The sequence below is a fragment of the Lonchura striata genome, chromosome 2 (genome assembly GCF_050655825.1).
Source record: "Lonchura striata isolate lonStrDom1 chromosome 2, ASM5065582v1, whole genome shotgun sequence".
Lineage (NCBI taxonomy): Eukaryota > Metazoa > Chordata > Aves > Passeriformes > Estrildidae > Lonchura > Lonchura striata.
Window position 1 is genome coordinate 111063798 of NC_140704.1, and position 22626 is coordinate 111086423.

General features: G+C 39.7%; 1 protein-coding gene across 21 annotated transcripts in view; it reads right to left on the reverse strand.

Moving 5' to 3' along the window:
• Positions 1-636: 636 nt before the first annotated feature.
• Positions 637-22626, reverse strand: part of ZNF521 (zinc finger protein 521) — a 229754-nt gene continuing 207764 nt past the window's right edge. For all 21 annotated transcript variants that reach the window (XR_014952880.1, XM_085572027.1, XM_085572019.1 and 18 more), the window contains one exon: positions 637-1465. Coding sequence is in view for 20 of the 21 variants with exons in the window: in XM_085572027.1 (XP_085428153.1) it covers positions 1436-1465 (30 nt within the window). In the remaining variant the exon portion in view is untranslated. The remainder of the gene's footprint in view (positions 1466-22626) is intronic.

Here is a 22626-nt window from a genome sequence, read left to right on the forward strand (position 1 = left end):
GTCCTCTTTTGTAGGTGAGCTGGAATAGCAGGAGACAGTGGTAGTCAGGGATAGCTTTTATCCCCTTTTTTCTTCTTGAAACTGCAGACCTGAGCCAATTCAGACCTGAGCAAAAAAAGACCAGGTGCCATTGAGCATCACCCCATGCCACCTCCAATTCTGCTACCCGTGCCAGAGGAGAGGGTATGGGATGTCAGCTTAACAGCACTGCTGGCCAGAGCTGTGGTGGTTCCCTCTTGTCAGTACCAGACCCAGCTCACTAGGTGATATTTTATTTAAATTTACCAATAATTATACACAGAAGATGTGTAGTGACTCCTCTGGTTACCAACGTGTCAAGTGTGTATGAAATTGCTGAGACAAACAAATAAAAGAAATAAACCCAGAAAACAGTGAATATCACTCTAAAGCACAGATTTCTTTGCAGTGGGCCAGCAAATTTGTTTCTACTATTACATTTATTTCAATACCTACCTTTGAGAAAAGCAACCTATTTTACTGAGCAGAGTATTTTACTGAGAGATCCTGATACAATGGGATTCCAGATCCTGGTGGTTCTTTAGGTAATATAGCAGCAGTAATAATAATAATGATATTTTCTGAGGAAAAAGACAAGACACAAAGCACACTCACGCATAATGGTAAACTGAATTTATTTCCTTTTGGAAAACAATTCCAGTAATCTCCAGGTTCAGACCGCAGAGTAAACATTAATAACAGTAACATACAGGTTAGTTCAACTGATTCAAGAATTTGGCCATGTGAAATCATTAAGGAAAGTCTTGAACACTCAAAGCTTCAAATGGTATCCAGGAAAAAAAATTCTTTGACAAACTACATAACAACTATTGCATATATGGTAATGCTATCTGTCATATCGCAAGGCTTACAAATATATATATGGGCCTTATTCAACTGTGGGTTCCTGCTCTATGAGAAAGAGTCTCTTCATATTTTTTGCAAGAATCTTCAGCAATAAAAAATAGTCTTAAATTCATCCGTTTGTATACCAAAAGAGAGATTTCTGGACTGAAGTTTAAACGAAAGGGAGGCCAAACAGAGCTGCAATGGAACATAGCTACTACTTTCTCCCTCCTCCTTGAAAATGACTTTTTTTCTTAAGTTATTTTTTTCTCCTCACACAGTATTATTATTATTTGTATCTTTCCTGAATAGGGCCCAAGTCCACTTGTCTTTATAAGACCATTTTAGTATCAGACAACATAATACATGTGCAACACTTTATATACAAGAAGTCTATCCGGTGCTCAAAAGTTCAAACACATGAACATCCAACAGTTTCGATAATACAAGTTTTATGGTACAATACAATGATTCTGAATAATATACATTAACAATGAAAGTTTCGTGCAAAGAGTAAAATGTGTTCCCTTTTTGTGCCACAAAGAATTCTCTGGAAGAGACGGGCCTTGCACTAACTGCTGTGCTGGGTCATCGTATGATTCTGCAACAAAAACAAAAGAAACAACTTAGTCACAGGACAGGCATTTGTGTGTGAAAGAAGGATGCAAAAACAATTTTCCCAAGATATCTTGTAAAATGATGGGCTGGATAATGAGAATATTCTTGATCCCTCCTTGTTTAAACTAGCCAGAAACAGCATAATTATGGAAGAGAGGAGTTCTCCCCAGCTGTTTCACACCAGTATCCTTTACATGTGCCACAAGAAGAACAACACACTCTCTACGGATAGGGTGTGGGCTGACCTGCCCCAGTGAAATTGCAAACCAGGTCAGTGATCCTGGTATCTGCTTACACATGGCTCATGGTTTATGCATTGCAAAAATGTGAAGTGCATTTGCCATAAAAGTCTTAATGCTCACTGGCCCGTGCTTCCTCGACTGTGGCACTGCATCAAATGCACTCCTGCAGTAAAACCTATTTCCTCCGCATGGTATAGTCTGGGAAAAGCCACTCTGCTAGAGAGGTCAGAGACTGATGAGAAAACAGGAGGGGCTGGCACAGCCTGCCCTTTGGTCACCAAAACCCACAGGTATTTTTCCTCAGGTGAATGCAGCGCCTTTTGTCTAGAAGCATAGCATGGACTTTGGAGTCTTCAATTCTCCTTTCCTGAACAATTAATCACCAATTCAAGCAGCAAACACCAGTTTCACCCTTTCCTCCTTACCCCTCAAACCAAGTTGGCTTCTTTCAGAAAGGTGCTATTGTGCTGCCTGTACTAGCTCAGATCCTTCACAAGCATTGATGTAAGAGCAAAGGACCAATCCAATACATCTCAAGTTTTCTACAATGTATACTGGATCCACAGATAACTAGAAAATGTCTGTGAATGCTACTTCTCAGACAATAGGGCAGCCACTGATTAGTGATGAATTCTCCCCTTAGTAATCGGGGCCAGATTTGGGCCAGTGACCCAGAGGGCAGGGGTGTCACATCCCCTGATTTGCTCCCAGCACAGCCAGACCCTTCACTCCTCTTTATTAAGTTAATCTGTCTTTAAACCTCTTTGGACTAACGCACACTAGGATGAACCTGTTCCCACAAGACAGTCATCATTTACAACAAAGTGAACATCTACTGAACCATACCCTCCAGAGCCACCCATGAAAGGGCACTTGAAAAGAGCCTCGGTGAAACAAATGTGAAATACAGCATGACTGCAGACCAGCCTAAAAATCCTCTTTCCCATTCTCCTTCACTCTTCCCTAAACTGTGCACGCACACAAATAATAGTTCATGGGACATTTGGCAAGGAAAGGATCTTACTGTAAGACTGAGGAATTTTTAATGTAGTGCCATTCTCAAGATTAAAGGAAAATGACCCAGTGACACTAAAAGATGCAATTTCCAGATGTGAATGCAAAATGATTTAATGCTGATGGCAGGAATTCCAGACTGTCCAAGGCCAAAGAGTGTTAAAAAAATATGCTTCACCACTTGATTTCATCTAGTTCCTCATCCTTCCCATAAAATCATTTCAAAATGCTGTAAAGCACTAATAATAGATGCAGCCAAAAATGTTGGCTGGTCACAGGTAATAGGCTCTGACTTTAAAGCACAAAAGCAAGGAAATTAAGAGTTAAGCCTGACAGTCAGTCCTTTTGTCATCCTGTTGTGTCCATTTATTGCAGCACTTACAGCATAACACCACAGGCTTATTGGAGACCCTGCAGTACCTAGAAACAACAGGACAAGTTAAATATGGGGTGGCAGCCTGAATTCTGATTTTCTTCTCTGCTTCTGAGCAGTTGAAGTAATATACCAATTGTTACATTGCAGACAGATATTTGGGGATGGTCTTTTGTTTCTAGTCTACTGAGAGTAAGCACATCAGTCATGCCCATTTTTTATTTCTTTTCACTAAGTGAAAAATGCATAATCAGTATGAAGCTGAATGAACAGTTGCATATGAAGCAGTCAAAAGGTGTTTTAAAATTGCAGCCGTAACTCTGGCTGCAATGGCATTTTTGATTAAAAAATAAAAATGCCCAAATATGAAGGAGACAAAATAAAACACAGCATAAGGACTGACTTGCTCTAGCTCTCAGTGTCCCTGACTCCTGTGCCTTGGCACAAAATGAGATTCTCTGGAGATAATGAAGAAATAATAGGAAAAAACCAAACAAGCGTTGCAGAGAAGAATAAGACAGGGCAGGATAGGAACATGAGGAAGTGCTTTGAACAGTTTAGGCCTTAAAAAGGCAACAATACGTGTTGTAAACAGTCAAAACAAAACACAGTTTCCAAAGTAATTAAAGCTTCCCAAACGTGAGGGACTAGGGAGAAATACCTATTTGCCTAAGTTGCAAAAAAATACAAAGTGGAAGCGCTTCAGGAACATAACATTGACAAGAGAAGCAGGCGAAGGATAGGAGGGGAGAGATAAGAAAAGGAGGAAAATTCTGTAATCCTACAGAGAGCCATATTCCACTCTACCAAAAGCCATCTATTGGAGACCTCATGTCTAAGTGACTGAAAATTGCAAACATTAATCCCAGTTATGAACTGTTGTTGTTTTTATGAGGGGTGTTGTGTTTAAAAATTTAGGGCAAAATTTCTCCTCTATTATCCACACAGCAGATCTCGACTCTGATAGTCTCTTTGCCTCGTGTGCAGCGAGCTCCCGCCTCCCTGGCAGTGGGAGATCAGGCACGCGGGGAAAGCAGAATTTGGAGCTCCCGCCGGCAGGGACGCGACAGGGCCACGGGAGCACGGCACACCCAGGGAGAGCACAATATTACACTTGAGATCCCCTGTGTGCCTTGGAGAGCATGCTGCCCTTCACTAAAGACACTCTAGACAAGCCTGAAACATGCCTCCTCCAGAAACTTCAGCTAGTTTGCCTGAGTTTGGAGCAATTAGTGCCTCCACTTGCCAAAGAGACGTCATTTAGCGAAGTACAGGAGGTATCATATGCTCCCCTTCTTTGCCTCCCCCAAATCTAATCGTGCATAAGCACATCTGTTTAATTACGTGGTAGTCTCCCTACAAAGCAAAAATGTCAATTTCCTGCTTAGCCATGGAAAGAGGAAAATATTTTTTCTCAATATAATCTTTCCTGGACTTCAGCAACAGCTGTGTTCCAATTTCCAAGAGCTGGGATCTCATGAGGAGACACTAGTTTGCAAATACAAATTCAAGCTTTGCATGCACAAAATGGAGGAACAGGGAAGCAGGAGAGGTCTGTGTGTCACTGCATTTGCTATCATGTAGACACAAACCAGGATAACTCCTTCATCCCCAATTTTTATGTCTCAGTGTTATCTGGAAAGCAGGCGTATTATCTGGGAAAACCTGAATTCAGTATATTTCACAAACAAAAGAAACTCCTCAAGTGCACTTGCCCTATTCCTAGAAATAATTATTTTTGATAGTTGAATCCAGAATGCCAGTTACGTGACCTAAAATTACACGCCACCACTTTTCTGGATGAAAATGCTTTGAGATATCCCTGTTGTTAGTGTTAAGGACTTGAAAACACACAAAGAATTCTAGGATAATACTGTGTGGAAGAATCATCTTGGCAAACAAATTCAAAACGGTTTCTTCACAGAAAGGCTGGAGACAAAGAGATAATAATACTTGTTGTTTGGTGCATGCCTTTGTGTTTCAGAGGGAACGTGAGAAGTAATAGCTGGCAAAAAGTTCCTGCCCACAGCATCAAAATTAACGAAGAAAAAAATACCTACAGATAGCTACAGACTCAGTAGCCCATTAGAATCCTTAATGTGACCTGTTGTTTCATTCAATTTAAATGGGACTTCTCGATTTTATGAGCAGATGAACTAAGACATGGCTGCACCTGACAAACAGTGCAAAGAGGGTACACATGAAGAGGCATAAAGATGAAATGTAGGTGCATTATTTCAACAGATGGTAACAGTACCACAGCAGCATGTTATTTTTTCCTTAGTTCAAGAACACAAACATGTGTAATCAATCATCACTGATTAAGTAATTATGGTACCCTACATGTTATCACTTATCTGGAATCCTTTATCTGTGTACATTACAGACTATCTTGTATTTTTTTGCATTCAAAAAAATAAAAATCCACCCCACTGCACTGCAATCCAGCTCCAGGTTGTAAAACAGAACTCTACATTACTATCAACCTTTAAGCGCTACAATTTACTCTTTTTTTTAACAAAAGCAATTGGTTTCCAACAGGCTGGATAATAAGTCTTTTGACCTGCATTCTTCTTTGACCCATTAAGGTCACCCCTGTGCTCGGGCATATAGCTGACTTAGGAAATGCCTGCAAGTCCTGCATTTCATCTCCTGCCCACTCAAAATAAAGCTTTCTTTAAATGTGTCTGTACGGGTCCCCGAAGACCAGGGAGGCATCCCTGTAGTGGGCAATGGAGGGACAGAAGCTTCTGCCTTTATTAATGAATGCAGACCATTATGAGTCTGGCTGGCTCCTGCACTGTTCCCAGAAGCATATACTGTACGTGACTTAAAATGCTAGAATATTGACACAAAGCGAGCTGGGCACCCCTAAGGAAAATTACTCCTTGGATATAATGTAGGCTCGTAACAGCTATTAGAGTACAAAATAAAACCCTCCGGGATCAAACTGACATATACCGCATTCTACCTACTCCTCAAACATTAGAAGAATTTCTTTGTGAAGGCATTCTCAAGGACAGCATTAAACTGACTTTTGTAGCAATCTGCAACAGCTTTTTGGCTTACAGCTTTTAGTACTAAATCTCTAGTTTGAATCAATATAAGTACTATATCTACCACATTAATCAATACATTTGGTTCAATACACGTTCTATTAAATTATACTTTCTAATCAAGATTTTCTGCTTCTCTTCCCTTCTTTTTTATTTCAACTTCTTATCCTGTACCACACTTTTCAAACTGTCTGCAGCTAGGAAGAGGATGTTGCATTTTCCAGAACCAAAGGGGAAGAAAGGCCTGTGGAAAGGCAAGCCTAGCAACACCTAGCACAGGATCAACATGGATTTCAGTACTTTGGTCCAATGCTCTATTAATTATCCTGGTTGTCATGACCCCTCATGCAGAAAGCTCTGTATTGGACACTGTTGGAATATTATACCATATGGAAAGGTGAGGGAGGAGGGAAAAGAAGTATTAAGTGGTAACACCAAAACCAAATAAATGAAACTAATTCAGACTAAACTATAAAAAAGGTAGCACAAAAGGTTGTTTTTCACTCTGTTTCTTCAGATTTGTGCTGCTTCAATACTGCAGCACAGAGTTTCCTGTCAAGGCCCCATTATATTGCTGAAGGATTCTTTCCTGGTAAACTGTAATATGATTATACTCAAGGACTGAATCAATGAGTTACTTAGATTTGTACAATGCTAAGATTAAATACAAACTATAAATTAAGATGTAAAATATATTATTTAGTCCAGGTCTTTGGGGGATATGTGAAACACTGGGATAGAAAATGTTTCCAGCAATCTGAGCAATCTGCACAGTTAGAATAAATGACTTTCCCACACCTGTGTTAGATTTGCTGGAATGTGGCTGTTCTTCATACGAGAATATGAAATGCAATGTCAAAATGATAAACATGCATATTGCAGGCATGCAATGAATTTGCCACTGTCTTACAGTTAAAACCACTGCACTCATGTTCCTCACTTAGTCAGTGTCTCTTTTCCTATCTCCATATAATCACTGTGAACCTGCAGAAAAACTGTTGCATTTTCTTTTGATATTTAACATCATCTCACTCAGCTCACAATAGTGTCTTATAATACTTTCTAGATGACATTATGTCACTATTAAACAAAAAGGTAAAATAGCATAATAAAAGAGAAGAACAAGAATTCATAGAATTTAAAGGCAGAAAAGACCCATTAGGGCGTTTTCTCCACCCATCTTGCCAGTGTTGGATTATTGCCTATAGTGTAATTTCAAGTGTTTTGCCCAGTCCAATTTTAATTAGAGCTTCCAATGCTCCTCCTGGGAGACTATTTCACAGTTTCACAGACCTCAGGGTTAGTATTTTTTTCCTGATGTTCATCCCAGGAGAGGAAGAGGCTCAGCCAACCCAAAATCAGACATGAAACCAAATCTGCGTAGTTAGGAGCTGGTTTCAGTAGAATATATGTGCTGTTTTGAACTATCTGAAAGCAGTAAACTTACTTTCAATGCCCTAGCAAATTATGGCATTAGCTCTTCTGCTGCTGCAAGCAATTAAGACTATTCAGTTATGTGGGTTTCTGAAGCTTAGTTGCTGTACAGGTAAAAAAATAGTATAGGTGGGATTTGGGTTTCTGTACTAAGGGTAATGACTTCTATAGGGCACTCCACCAAATGAATTAATTGAAGGTTAGGGTCATATCCTGGCTCATTCTATGATTCTGTAATCCTTAGTTGTACTGACAAAGTATCTATGGACATTCAGATTGTAAACATTTCTGTCCTTTTCATATACGTGAAATACAAATACAGCAACTTCAGTTGAAGCTCATTAACAAATGAGTGATTATTTTCCCTCTCAGATCCCACCCTTCCTTTCATAAAACACTAACTACAAGATATGAACTTGAATTAGTGTATCTAAAATGTTGGAACTAACCAATGTTTCTGACGTGTTTTGCCTGACAAATTGCAATGCCTCTGAGATGAATATATATTCATATTTCAGTGCTCACACTTATACTGAGTGAATGAGGGAGATAGAAAAAATATAATGTCTAATAGTTTTTCATAGGTGAAAAGTAGGAGACTGAATGGAGACTTCGAAGTTCTGCAGAGAACAGAAAAAGTCCAGGCAAAGTGTCCCTGCCACTAGCATCTCCAGTACTTAGTGCAACTGGCAGAGCAGGAGGACTAACAATGAATTTATAATTACACTAAAGTAGGCACGGAGTTTTCATCCAGGCTAAGTTTGCTTATCAGCACAGACCTAACAAAATGCAGTCTCCAAAACTACAGATTCCCAAGAAATTTGATCTGAAATAAACCAGAGCTATTTCCACAACAAGAAAGGGGCCAAATCCCAAGAGAATCTGTGCTCCCATAAATACCATTTATGTGCGGAGTTGATGCCTTTGAGAATCAGGTCTGTTCTCAGACATGTTTGCTAATTAAGTGGTCATCTTAGGACATGACTGACCACTGTTGACAATGATAATTTAGGAAACTCTACAATGAATTGCAGTCATTCATATAAATTAATTCACCTAAGCATGACTGCTAATCAGATTTTATTCTTTATCATATTTATGTAAAACTCTCAGTGTTCTGGTTTTTCTACTCAGGATTTCCAGCTGGGCCAGAGAAAAACTACCTGTAAAAAAATCTCAAATTGAAGAGCATGTTCTCAGGGATGCAAACTGAAAATTAAAACCAAACCCAAACCAAACTAAAACCCCTGATACCTATTTTTCTTCAGAGACTTCCAGTAAGCCACTAGTAAAATGTCAATGATTCCTTTTGGATTCATTACTATATGCAAGTACATATATCACAGATTTGTTGTATGGAAAAGAATGACATATATTCCTGGGAACAGCAAATAAGACTTTCATCATTGTCATAGAAGAGAACAGACACAAACACCAATGCCTGTTCACCATCCTTGCACCTTCCTCATTATGAGCGTTGGCAGGGGGCTCCCAGCTAAGCCTCTGACATAAATCAGAGTAGCTTGAAGGCTGTTTTAACCTATGGTGCCAGGCAATCACCTCCCATAAGCCTGCCTCACCCTGTCTGCTGCTCATTGAAATGCAGTGATACTTGCAAGAATGTCTTCCATTTCAGGCAAGATGTGCCTGGCTGCATGGGAAAAGGTGTGTGCACTGCCCCATTAAAGAGAAGGTGATGGTCAGGGCATCTTCACAACAATTCTTCCAAACTGGGAAACCTCTCTCTTCTTTTACATGGCAAAGGGAATGTATTGATAATCAGGATCCAGGTCTAAATCTTGTCTGTACTTAAGCAAAGCCTTAAAGTGATACTGCAAATGTTTGAAATTAATACACAAGCATTCTTCCCCAATAAGAAAATTGTTCATTAAGTGGGAATAAAAGCTTAAACAAAAAAGGCAGAAGGAGGCACTTCTGAGAAATATATCAAAAGTCTTATTACTTTAGAATATGGTTATGGTTACCCTGGTATAAATTAAGAAAAGCTCCACTGAAATCAAGGGAGTTTCAAGACAGGATTGAAAAAGAATACAGCCAGGCTAAAACAAAGTGAATATTGCTTGTATACTGATCGATTCTTGCACACCCTCTGCAGAGGCCACAGCCAAAAGTCTCTTCACCCTGCCAGACACAGCAAGCTGAACCCAAAATTGAACAATTACAGATTTGTCTGTAGCTATTGTACAACAGAGTAACAGGGGACAACAAGCCTTGATAGGCAATACTGCCTAATAAGATATTCAGGGATTAAGTCAGTGTTTTACAAGACATGTGTTCATGGGCTAGCTGTTGCTCTGCTTTAATTTTTTTTTTTATCATGCTGATGCTTTCTAAACTACAACATCTGTAAACAAATTTGACTGACCTTCCCTTTTACATCCACAGGCAGCGTTTCTACTTTGTGCTCTGATTTCAGATACCTTAAAGACAAATAAATCTGTGGGGGAGAGAGAGGTAACAAACCTGCACAACAAAAACAAACCCCTTTGTCTGACAACATGAGATCATCTTATGTGAATACAAATTTGCTAGCTGTGAGTGAGGAACTGGCTCCTGGAACTAGAGCTGTGCTATGCACAGATTCCTTTATAGGTCAAACCCAATTAAACAAACTACTACTAAATATTTAACAGCTCAGCGCAGTAATTAGTGACAAATAATGGAAGCTTAAACTGATAATTGCACAAAAATGTCCTGTTGGAAACATTACACGTTCCTTACTCCTCTTTCTCTCATACTCAATGAATCCTGATCCTTTTCAAGGATTAAACTGACAAATGAATCTAGATTTTATGCATATCTCTTTGGTCTGCAATGAAGTTTTCTATGACTTGTGAAAAGGAATTTTCCAAGGGGAATTCTTCTTCTCAAATTTCCATTTTGGGTTCTCTGCTTTTAAGCAGAGTAATTGCTAAAACATGAATTGATTTCAAATCTTCAACCAACCTACAAGTCCAGAATTCAAGCTCCTGTCCATAGGATTCAAAAGGTCACCCAATTAAAATGGGGAAGCACACAGAGCTGTGATTTATATGCAAAGGGCAACCTTTAAAACAATGATACTTTCCAATTTTCCACAGGTGCATGTACAAGAATCTCTTTGAACAAAATTACAAGTGAAATTACAAGTTTCTTGATACAGCTGGAAAGAAAAGTGCTGTAACTTGTCTGCACTCCTGTTATACAGACAGACACATCCCACACTTGTATCGATTGTCAAGTTCACCTCCCTACCTTTCTGACATTACACTGGGTACTGTGCTTACCAGGTGACATGGGGACAGCCTGGAATCTGTATTCTCCACACATTGCCAGCTGGTGCGTGGGGCCTTGTACAACAGTACCTGGCACACTGGAGATTGTGGATCAGCCCAGGATTAACACACAGTGGCTAACATTTTCACTCAGGTGAAAGAAAACCCTGAACAAATCAAGTTTTAAATTCAGCAAACTTTCCTTTCACATGTGTAAATCATATCTGGAAGTTATCCATCTAGCAAGCATATGTACCCAGTTAAGATAATAAAGAAATGGATGGGAATGTATGTTGGATCCTGAAATCAGGAATGTAAATAGGAATTTGTCCCCTTGTCCATGGTATGAGAATTTTAGACTGTGTAGGATAGAAAAGGAAAAGCTATGGTGCTCTACTAGCTCTCCTCCTCTTCTAAAAGCTCCAAACTCTGTTGCACATTGGTGCATCTTTTTCCTTCGAGACAGTTTGCAAGGAAAGCCAGATTGAGCAGATTTGATGGTAACAGCCAAGGATTTCTGAGCTGATAAGCAGAGGTCCCCATGGATTTTGCTCTCTGACTTCCTTCACAACCAGTTACTGTGCCAGCCCATCTTGGACATCTTACAGTCCTTATTCCTACAGCTCTTCAAACCAGGAATAGCAGGAGCTGAGACAGTGCTTATGTGGCAGACTTGGTGTGTATGTGAATTACAAATCTACTGCTTGGAAAGGAAACTAAGGACAATTTTTATCCCTTCATAGCTGGTGACTAGTTAGACAGTTAAGAACCCTATGTTGAAATGTTTTGTTCTTAGAGCAACCTCATCTGAGTTTCCCTCTTTTAAGTCTAAGAATCTCCATGTTTTAAAGGTGACTTTTAGAGAGACCAGAATGCTATTTTGCCCTTTATAACAAAGTCACTCTCTAAATTTTGTGAGGACACACATTGTAAATCAATAAATCTGGAGCATTTACTAACATGTGGTACGAGGACAAGAAAATTTCTTGTTTGTCATTGTGGTTGTTGGTTGTAAAATGCAGTTTGGATTCTCTATTGTCTTCTGTTTTCTTGTTTGTTTTTTTTTTTTTTTTTCAATCGCATTTGTGTAAAAGTAGTGTGAAATCTGACCACAGCTAAATGGGAGGAATTTTACTCTCACTTTCTCCTGTTTATAGAACCTTAAAAAATGGGGAAGGGAGTGAAGTCCAATTCCTACAGTTTAATACTCCTCCCCCAAACAAGAAGTACCACATGAAGAAGCATCCTTTCATGCCTTTCTCCTTCCTCCCTGTGAGAGATGATCTCTCCTTCTAGCAAATGTCATTCTCTGAGCTTGGTCATTCTGTTTCCTGTCAGACAGCTGGCCAATGACACGTTGCAAGTCAGATGCATCATTAGGTCCTGCCTTGACCCTGCACTGACAGTTCAAGAAATGCCCCCACCCATCACCTCTGGCTTTGGTTTGTGATGCTGGGTGCTCCTTCTCCTTGGCTATCTCCTGCTAGGGGATCCAGCCTTCTGCAGCTGCTGCTTTCACCCTTCATTGCCCATTAGGACTGTTTTTAGTGTAGTAATCTTTAGATTGAGTGAAAAGAATCACATTTACGAGGAAAATAACTGGAGACAACACTCATTTGCTTTCTATGTTTAGTGCCAAGGTATCTGAAACAGAGAACTTTAATTCCTTTACAAAAAGATGTGCTGTAGCTATGGTGAGGCTAATCTATAACCCTCACGATTGTATGTCATTTGCTACTCCAAGCTAATTTTAATTCATCAAAATAAAACTCACCTAATAGAAATAACCCTTTAAAGTAAAGTATTATCTTGAACCCAGAAAAAAATAAAAAAGGAAAATCTTTGCAATTGGAGGGCAATTCATCATACCACAGTGTACACTTACATAAATTCAAAAGTTAGCTATAAACAAGTACCCACAGCAATAGTGCCATGCATAAAGGGGCAGGCAACAGGAGGCCTGCCTTCTAATAAGCCCTCAAAGGAACCTGCCACACAGAAGTGGCACTTATTCTAATTTAAAGCTCTCACAGTTACTTTACCATGGCAAAATTTATAAACTAATAAGTTTAGTAAACAGATTGGCACTCCAAACAAAAACCCACACAGCAGTTCAGGCCCACAGAGAAAACAGCTTTCTTAGAAAGGTACTCTCTTCAACAGTGAGATAAAACATTTGTTTGTTGGCTACTCTTACAGTCCCTGAAGTTCAGTAACTATTCTGCACCATTCCATCTGTACTGCCATTTCACTGTGGTCTGTAGTCTATTGTCCCCACAAATATTTTTAGCATCCTAAGGCATATTACACACCTGTATATTTGTGTCCTGGTCAGCTCAAACAAAGAAATACTTCTGGATTTGAAAGAGCCTACTATGGGTTTGTGACATCCCTTAAAGTATGATTAAATAGTCAGGAAAATTTGCTTTCAAATTGTCAGTTGAAAACCATATTTAATATTTGTAATTAAAGCTCGCATTCTGTCTCATCTCTGTTAGTTTTGATTCTCAGTAAATGATAAAAATTACAAAAATTATACTGTTCTTCATTTATATAAATGAAGAAGAAAGAAAATCAGAAAGTAATAATACAGGCTAAGCAAGAAATTACAGAAATCTCTGTAATACATGCATACTGGATTTTTTTTGTTATATCCTAAAACCACATCACTTTGTACAAAGTTCCTTTTCAAATCAAAGTGATACTAAATTAAAACACCTGCAGGCAAAATTTCTAAGACACGACGCAGTTTGTGTCAGAACACTCATCACTTCAGGCTGACCTGTCAAAGGATCTTGGGAAACACAGTAAAAAGACAAATCTGAAAGTTTGTAGGAAACTTTGAATGATAAGAACTGTGTGTTGCTCACAAACCACAAGATGCTGTGCTGCGTTAGCTGAGCTGTACTGGCGCCTATAGCAGATGTCCACCCCTTCCTACTCCTTCTAGGCACACCTGCTCAGGCTGTGCTCCTGAGAGCATTGAAGGGGAGCCAGCATCAAGAAGTTTTTACAGAAGAAAGCAAAGAAATAAAACGTTTGTGCTTAGATGAATGATGTGGAATTGAAAGAACAGAATTCAGGAGTATACACAGACACCTGCCGTCAGCAATAGAGCTGTGTCATAAATTTGATATGGGTGAAGTTAGCAAAAAACGACATTTTTGGACCTTGACAGGCAATTTCTGTCACCTGCATTTTCAGGAGATTCTCAGCACCTTGCAGAATCCACCCCTGCATCCAACCCACTTTCTTGGAGAACCCAGTATTGTCTCAAGAAGCCTCTTTTTAGGCATTAGGAATTAAGATTTTGGCCACAGGCCTTGTTTTTCCAGAAAAAACTGCATTGTCAAAGCAATCTACAAACTCACCAGAGAGTAATTTCTAAGGGTTTTTGAAATACCTCTTTTCACAAATATATTTCCCTATTAAGTTCTGCACAAGTCTGACATCTATAGAGACTTACAATTCTCTGCTAAATTGTGTGCATTTTCAGATTAATTCCTACATATTCACTGTATATTATTGTAAATCCATGTGGCCTAACCATTCAAATCATGGGTTACCATAGTCCTCAGTGCATGTTAAAGTATTCCTAACACTGCCCAAACGTATGCCAGCTCATAATAGCCTCATGGGATTGTTATAGCAATTAAAAATCCCTGGAATTCATTGGAGTCTGAGACATGCCTGTGAGGACCAAAAGGGAGTGATACAGAACCAAGCTTGCAAAATAAACAGGATTTGCTGCGTACTGAGGGAATCCTTGGCTGTCTGACTAAGGTACCTTTTATACTGGCAGGGGATGCAAATTGGAGCCTGAGGATCTGCACTTTCATTTTCAAAGCTCTTTGCAAACATCAACCACTTCACCTTCACACCATTGCTTCAAGGGAAGTAAATATGTACAGTTCCAGCATCTTCTGCTTTCTGAAGGTGTAAAGAAGCACAGGGCATTTTTACAGTCTCTGCTCAGGCACAAAAGGGAGCTGTTGACAACCTCTTCCTTTGTGGGCAAATGAGTTTCTCATTGACATGGAGGGAATCGGTGGCAGAACAAGGTTTTCTGGAAAGATCCTGCTGTCCAACCTGGTACTGAGTCTACCCTGCCTAACCTGCAACACACCAAAGCAATTTGGAGAATGCTAGCCATCCACTTCTTCAGTGTAGAGGACAGATTACTGCATGACACTCTCCATAATCTCTCCTGTAAGAGGAATTCTACATGTTCCCGGGGACCTCCCCCTTTGCTTTCCCCCCCGCAAATAGTGGCAAGGTTAGAGACAAGTTGTTTTCTCAAGGCTGAGATTAAAAATGGCTCTGTGTTTTGCTAAACATTCCTCTGAAGCATGGGCAGCGCGTGTGTGCGTGTGTGTGTCTGAAAAGGACCCCAATGAAAGGAAGGAATGAGAGATGCTAAACAATGCTGTGCAAAGTTGCAGACTGTTCGGCTACAGGCCAGAAAATGAATCCAATTTTTCATTCTGTCATTATAAATATTTCAGTGCAAATGGTACTGATTTTCTGCAACTGTGGTTAAGCAAAGGGCCTCCGAGTGAATATTTAAGGGGGGAAAAAAAAAGAGAAGAAAAAGAGGGAAAGGAAAAAAAAGAAAAATAAGAGGGAGGAGGGAAATTAAGGTTAGCAACCAATTAATTTCAAACTTTCAGTGTAAAAGATTCTGGGAAAAATTCTACAGTGATGCAGCGTGTGACTCGAAGGAGGGAAAAAAACATTTACTCTGCTCTTCTTCTGACAGTTTCTCATAAAATATCTGCAGTCCATCTATCTTTTAGTACTCCAGGCTCCTCTGGAGAGCAGAAAATAGTAGTTTAAAGCTCACTTCAGTGCCAGTCTGCGGGAGATTGCTTTCCACAGGACCCCTGCTGATGGAAGCCTAGGGGAAGAGGCCCAGGAGTTATTCAATCAGTCCAAGGCTCTGGGGCGGCCAGGGCTCCTTTGAGGGCTGATTATAAAGCTGCCCTCCTGTTGCCTGCCTCTGAACAGAACGAAATGAGCAGCCTCTTGCTGAGCAGATTCTGCAAGAAGGAATTTCACCTGTCATGGAGTTTGTCAGAATTTCAAGATTTATCTTGGTGCAAAATTAATAAAATACCAACTAGGATTTCAGCCTGACTACTCAGCTGTGTCATCTCAAAGTGATCTTTCACCTAAGAAAACCTGGACACAGAGCTACTGAAGTCATTCTTGCCCTACTTTTGCTCAGGAGCTTTGGTGGATGCTACAACTGAATAATAAAATGATTAGAGGTGGATTTCCTGACAATTATACCTAACGTCAAGTGCTGGGTGGGTGCTACTGTCCTAGCGCGTGACCTTCCACCTTACTGCTGTGGTTACTAAATCTCCCTGGAATAAGCTAGAAATCTGAAATAGAAAAAGATCATTTCTGCAGTTTATAACCTAGCAGGTCCCTTATGGCAGCACATCTGTTAAGATCATACACTGGTATTCCAGGTCTGGATTTGATTTATAAGTTTTAAAGGAATACAAACAACAGACTACATGAGATTACATCCAGTGAAACACTGCAAATTAATATTGCCGTGACAGTCAAGTACATGGTCTTTTAACCATATTCTGTGTTTAATGTTGTGGTAAAGTGCCAGGTTGATAAAGCATCATCTAAATCTCTGTGAGCTGAGTGCAATTCTTTCAAAGTTAGACAGTCTCACCAGTCTTCTGACAGTGCCTTACAGCAATAATAATAATAAAAAATCTTCATACACTACCTGTTTAGTTAAGAGTGTACTAGCTTACAGCACTTGATCACAAGAATTTCAAGTCTCAGGTAGCAAAGAAGCAACTTGCAGCCTGTAAGAGGGCTTTTCAGCTAAAAGAGTAGATAAATTTCAAGAAAATAAAATTCAGCTGATGGGTAAATAATATATTCAATTTACAATGCTGTTGGTTCAGATCTTGACATGGAGAGACAGAGATGCACTGTACCAAGAAACAGTTAAATATGCTTAGATTGGGAAGAAAGATGAATTTGCCATCAACAGCTCTTACTCTGAGCTGTGACAATTTCTCTGCAAAGCTGTTTGTTGTTTGAAGTAAAAAAAATCTACCTTTCTGTCTATTTGCTCCCCAGCATTTTCTAACAAGAGCTTAAAACAAATGGTAACATATCCTTTACCTGCCTCCTCACCCTTAAATGACAATTAATCATTAATACACATAATAAAGCCACCTTTACCAGGCACTAGTAGTGTGACAGTTTTAACACCAAGAGATCTCACAGTAAAGGGGGAGAGAGGGAGCACGCCATTGAATGCACAGATGGTGGGAGGGGACACAGGGTGCTCTCAGCAGGTTACAGTAGAGATGCATTAACTCCACAGAGGGATAAGGGCTTCCCACCAGTACAGTCATGAATTATAACTGAGCATGGGAGTGAGTTCTTAGTGCCTGTCTCACAGCAAATATACTGTTCCATTTTCCTGCACAATCACCTTTCACCTTTACAAATGCAAAGCCAAGCAAAATGCACCACTAATATTTAACAATATCACAGGTTCTTTATCTTACACAGCACACATCTACACACAGGAAGTGTGGGGGGAGGCAGAGTATTCACTGACACGGCATATCCCCGAGCAAACTTACACACCCGTGATCCGTGACTGTGCCTAGAAATTCTCCTGCAAAATAAGACTGTAACAACACAGAAAAACAACTAAAGCTGCATGTAGAAATGTGTGTAACTCAGCAGTATTGGTTCATGAGAACTGAATCATCTCTTTCTCTTTTCCTTTGTTAACAGGGTGGAGGACACTCAATTTCAGCTTTGAACAGAAAAGAAGCTCAACTTAAAAAAACAAAAAATCACAAGAGCCTGCAAAATTCTACTCTTCCCACCCAAAATATTAATGTCTTAGATTGATCAAAGCATGGCAAAACCATCTCCAATAGCAGGTAGAAATGCTAAACCTAAAAGCTGTTCCTTCTGGGTAGGAGACATACACATTTTTTACGACATACACTTCCAGTTGCGTAGCCACTGCACCAGAGTCTTTTTCACTCATGTTTAGAATGAAGTGGTCTAATGATTGTCTTCCCTGCCCCCAAGAACAAAAAAAAAAGAAAGAAGAAGAAGAAAAAAAAAGACAATAAACAAATTTAAGAGGAAAAAAAAAGCAAAATGCAGTGGAAAAAAAAAGCATTACCTTTGAGCCAAGTTTGCTGTTTACTGGAGTGTCTCTTTATGAATCACTGACCACACCTTGTTTTCCCAAACTATCTGCACCTCCTCCCTAGGGGAATTCATCCCCTCCCAGCTTTCCTCCTACTCAATGAACCTATCAATGGAGAAAACTTGTTATTTTTGGCAGCTGAAAATTTGACCAGTTTTAAAGGATTCATTTACCATGCCTTTCACTTTTGTTTAAATCCTCAGTGTTCCTGTTCTAAATGACAGCATGGCAAGCATTGCTTTTAAGCAGTATTCATCTTGCCTACCACATCTCAGACCTTCACAGAAGGCTGCTCTCTCTCCAACAATGGAGCCTTACTCCTTTATAGCTTGAGGGCAGAGACTCTCACTAGCTATAGACTTGCTGCAAATATCACAATAAAGGACACAAATGTGAATTTCTTCTAAAATATGGGTTGGCTCTCGAGGTCCCTTGCTTTAGAAAACTCTGTCAAGAGCAAACAATATATTTTTCTCCTAAACACATAGCAGCCACACAGCTGAAAGAGCTTTTCCAAGTGATCTAACATGTCAATGGAATCAGGATGCTTGTGAATTTTACACTTTTCTCCGCTTTAGGTCTCTGGTCAATATTTTAGCTTCTTTCACACTTAATATATTCAATGCTGGTTTGGCAGCATGTCTTGTAGAACTTAAAAAATATAAAAAACTCTGAAGCTTGAGGAGGTGCTCTGAGGTGGAAGAAGGTAGGTTTGAACTACTGATCTTAAGAGGTAGCAGTTTTGCTTCTACCAAACCCCTGTGCCTATGCTTTGGTACTCCAAAAACATGGAGGAATGAGGATGCTGGGAGCAACAAAAATCTTGTGCCAGCACTGCGGAGGGAAGTGGGGGCAGACCTCAAGCTGCAAAGTCCAGTGATCACCGTGTGCCACCACTCATTGGGAAATGACAGGACCAGTGGAGAGTGGAGCCAGGAATAAGGAGCTTATTCATGGAGATGGAGTGAGGGGGGCCAGCAGCGGGGTAGGGGGAAGGGAAATCAGATTTGCAGAACTGGCCATGAAGCTCCTCAATACACCATAGCTGGATGCTTCATAAAGTCACACTGATGGCAGTCCCGGAGATGGCCATCTGTTGTCAGCTCTGGGCCAGATGAAAGATAATATAATGGCAGCTACTGGTAGCTAACAGCAGGGCAGTTGTAGGAAGGAATGTGTCCTAGAATGAAGAAGTGGTGCTTCCTGTTTAGCACAGAAAATCAGTCATCGATATCAACTACATTAGCAAGAAATTAATGGATGGACAATTAAGAGAACTGAACTGATCTACCAGGGAAATTATTCACATGCAAACAGAGTGCTTATTTCTTTTGCTTACTCCAGGTATATGTGCCAACTGATCTGACTAATGGCAAGGTGTAGGCTGAAACATTCAGGGCACAGATGATAAAACCTCATTTTCTGCAAAGGGCAGAATTCCATTTCTAATGATTATCTGTGGGTCAGGGAATACATTTACTGCTTTCCCTGCCCTCAGTCTATAACAGGACTCTCTGATGTTTGCTGAGGTTTCTGTAAGGACTGCGGGTAGAAACTGGCCTTTATATAATAACTGAACTTTCCCTTATTATTACCATGATTTATTTTTACTAGTGCCTTATCATTATTACCAGCATCACTCAGAAGAAAAAATGTTTGCTTTCCCAAGCACTTTTATTTTTGTCTTGTTTCTTTCTTTGTCCCATAATCTCCTTTCTGCTTCTCTTCTACTCCTCTGCTTTTTGCTCCCTTCTTTTTCTGCCCTTCTTTTTCTGCCTTTCTGTGCCTTTTTCTTTCTGCAGCAACTTTTGATTTGCTTCTTTAGGCTGAAATCTTGCACACCTCACTGTTCTATTTGCTAAAAAGCCTCAGAAATTATTATTTTAATGTTGACATGTAACATCACTGATACGTTTCAGGGACATTTGCTGCTTTCAGCCTGGAAACCATGAATTTCATTTAACATTTTTGCATGTCTTAAGGATTTGCAGTCATAAGGATTACAAACTGTACTATATTACCTGATTTGGCAGAATCTATTTAATATAGACCATATGAGTCAATTTGGAGAACAGATGCATGGGTTATTATTTTTAATAGGTACTTATATTTTACAGAAAGAATCCTGCCATACAAGCATATAAATAGGAAGAAGTAGGCAAAACAGGGATATATATTCAAACACATATGCTCTTTGGTATGACTCTGACCCCTAGAAAGAGAAGGAATATAAATTTTTGCTTATTTTTGAATAGGTACTTTATGAGTGTCATCCAGGACAGTATATTTAGTTTTCAGTTCTTTACCATTTTATTGTTCCTTAAATCTGAATTTCTTTTCAAGATTAAAATATGTATTTAAATGTAATATCCATCACTTTAAGTGCTGTACTTTGTCAATTAATTATGTATTTTCATCAATAATATTACTCAAGCATCTGAAAAAACAAACCCATAATTGTGATTCAATTGCTCCAGAAATTTAAGGAATGTACTCACAGAGAATGTATAAGGGATGTTGCGAACACATTGTTTCCTCCTTATTTACAGAAACATTATAGAAAATTTCACAGGCTGACTATGTATGTACAGTTACTCATATATTAAGTATGCAGAGACAAATAAGACACATTAATATTAAGCTCATCTTTGACAAGCACTATTTATTGAAATCAAAATGGTCCCTGAAAAATTCTGGCTCTTTGGGCTTGGTGGGCTTTGCAATGTGCTATAAATATTCATGAACTAATGAAGTACCCACAGGGAATGTTTACATTTGAATAGGCCAATCAAAGGCAGGTGAACTCACAAGCTCCAAACCTGGAAATTTCTTATTTAGAAAAGAATTACTGCATGAAAACCTAATGTGGCCATAACACCCCTCAGTCCCCAGGAGGGAAGGGGCACTGGAAGGGAATTCAAAGAATTTCTTTTTGTATTTAAACTTTGTTTGACATTGAAGCAAAAAACTTGCAGGGGAAACACTTAGAAGGTATGTCCTTAAAGAGGTAATGCATGAGTGCCTCCACCTTAGTTCTCTTGATTGCCTTTTTGAGAAAATTTGCAAAGAAAATAATTCTCCCTTCTAGGGGGAAAAAGTCTTAAATCTCAAGAACACAAGTCTGAATTTTTTAAATCTTGAAAGACATTGAAAGATAATGCACATACTGGTGCACACATATCGATCTGAAACAGAATGAACAGTAAGGGCTCAGGAAAAAAAGCAAACTTGCAATGCATGCAGCTCAGTTTAGTCCCCTAATACAAACATTAATTACAATCCTAGGATCTCTGGAACACATATTATCATCATCCTCACACACAAGATGGAGAGCATTCATGGTGATGTGGAGCAAGTTAATACCTGACCTTACAAATGAATCCAGCTCTTCTGACTCAGGCATTTGCTCTGAGAAAAGCAGCCTGACTGCCTGCTAAGGACTAGGGCCTACATTAATGAATGTGTGCCTGTATTTAGGCATCAAAAGTATTTTGTTGAAACTTTAAATGAGGCTATGGCTGCTCAACACCTATGCTTTTATCAAGGTTCCTAACTTCAGGCATTTTTGACCTGATTTCCTGATGTACTCAGCACCAGCATCTTGCCCTGGCCTTATCTGCAGCTGGAGGTGCTCAGCACCCTCTCAGAAATAGGCCACTGAGTTTGAAAATGCTGGCCTAAAGCTTTGACTGTTAATTGGATTCCAGGTAGGCTTCTTTTTAAGAAGAGCTGACAAAGTTATTCCCTGCTGGCTCCTGGCCTTTGGGGCCTAGAAAGCCAGCATCTATGTTCCACTCCTCACCCTAAGAGCTTGGGGACCTAGAAATGCCAAAACTAATCTCCAATTTCACTTAAAAAAAATGCTTTGAGGCCTTTTCTTTGTGGAAAAACATCCTGCAGGTTTAAAAGTTTTGTGCCTGTTTTTGTGTAAAGAGCATAAATAATTCACAGTCTCCCATGCTGTTGGGACCTACATGGTACACAGACTCAACTACTGGAGGGGCCTTGACAACACAATCCTAGATGGAGATAACTGTGCTGCTGCTGCTATGGCTGATGCTATTCCTACACCAACCTCTTTCCCAGCTAGCCCCAGAAGGCCTCTGCTACAAGGAGACAACCCCAGCCCAGGTTAATTAGCAGTTTTCTCTAGCTGACCCCCAAATGAGGGAACATAGTGTTTGAATCCCAGCTCTGCCACTGTCTCCACTAAAGGTCTCAGTCAAGCCTTTAGTTCTTGAAATAGCCTAGAGCTTGCTTAGTTCTGCTCCAGCTCAGGTCAAGGGTATTTTAAAGGCTGTTTTAAAATGTTGAGTTTTTGGGAGCATTTTTCAATGCTGAGATCTTTGGAAAGTTTAACCCTTAAAGAAGTGAGGAGGAAACTAGAGGAATAGTTTCAACAGTGCTAACCTTGGAGCAAGAAAATGGTAAAACTGAAAATCCAGAGAAGGACTCACATTAAGCTACATAAAACTTCCACAGACTCTTCTATACTACCTCTGTCTTGCTTTGTTTCAGCAGCTTGTACTGGGAG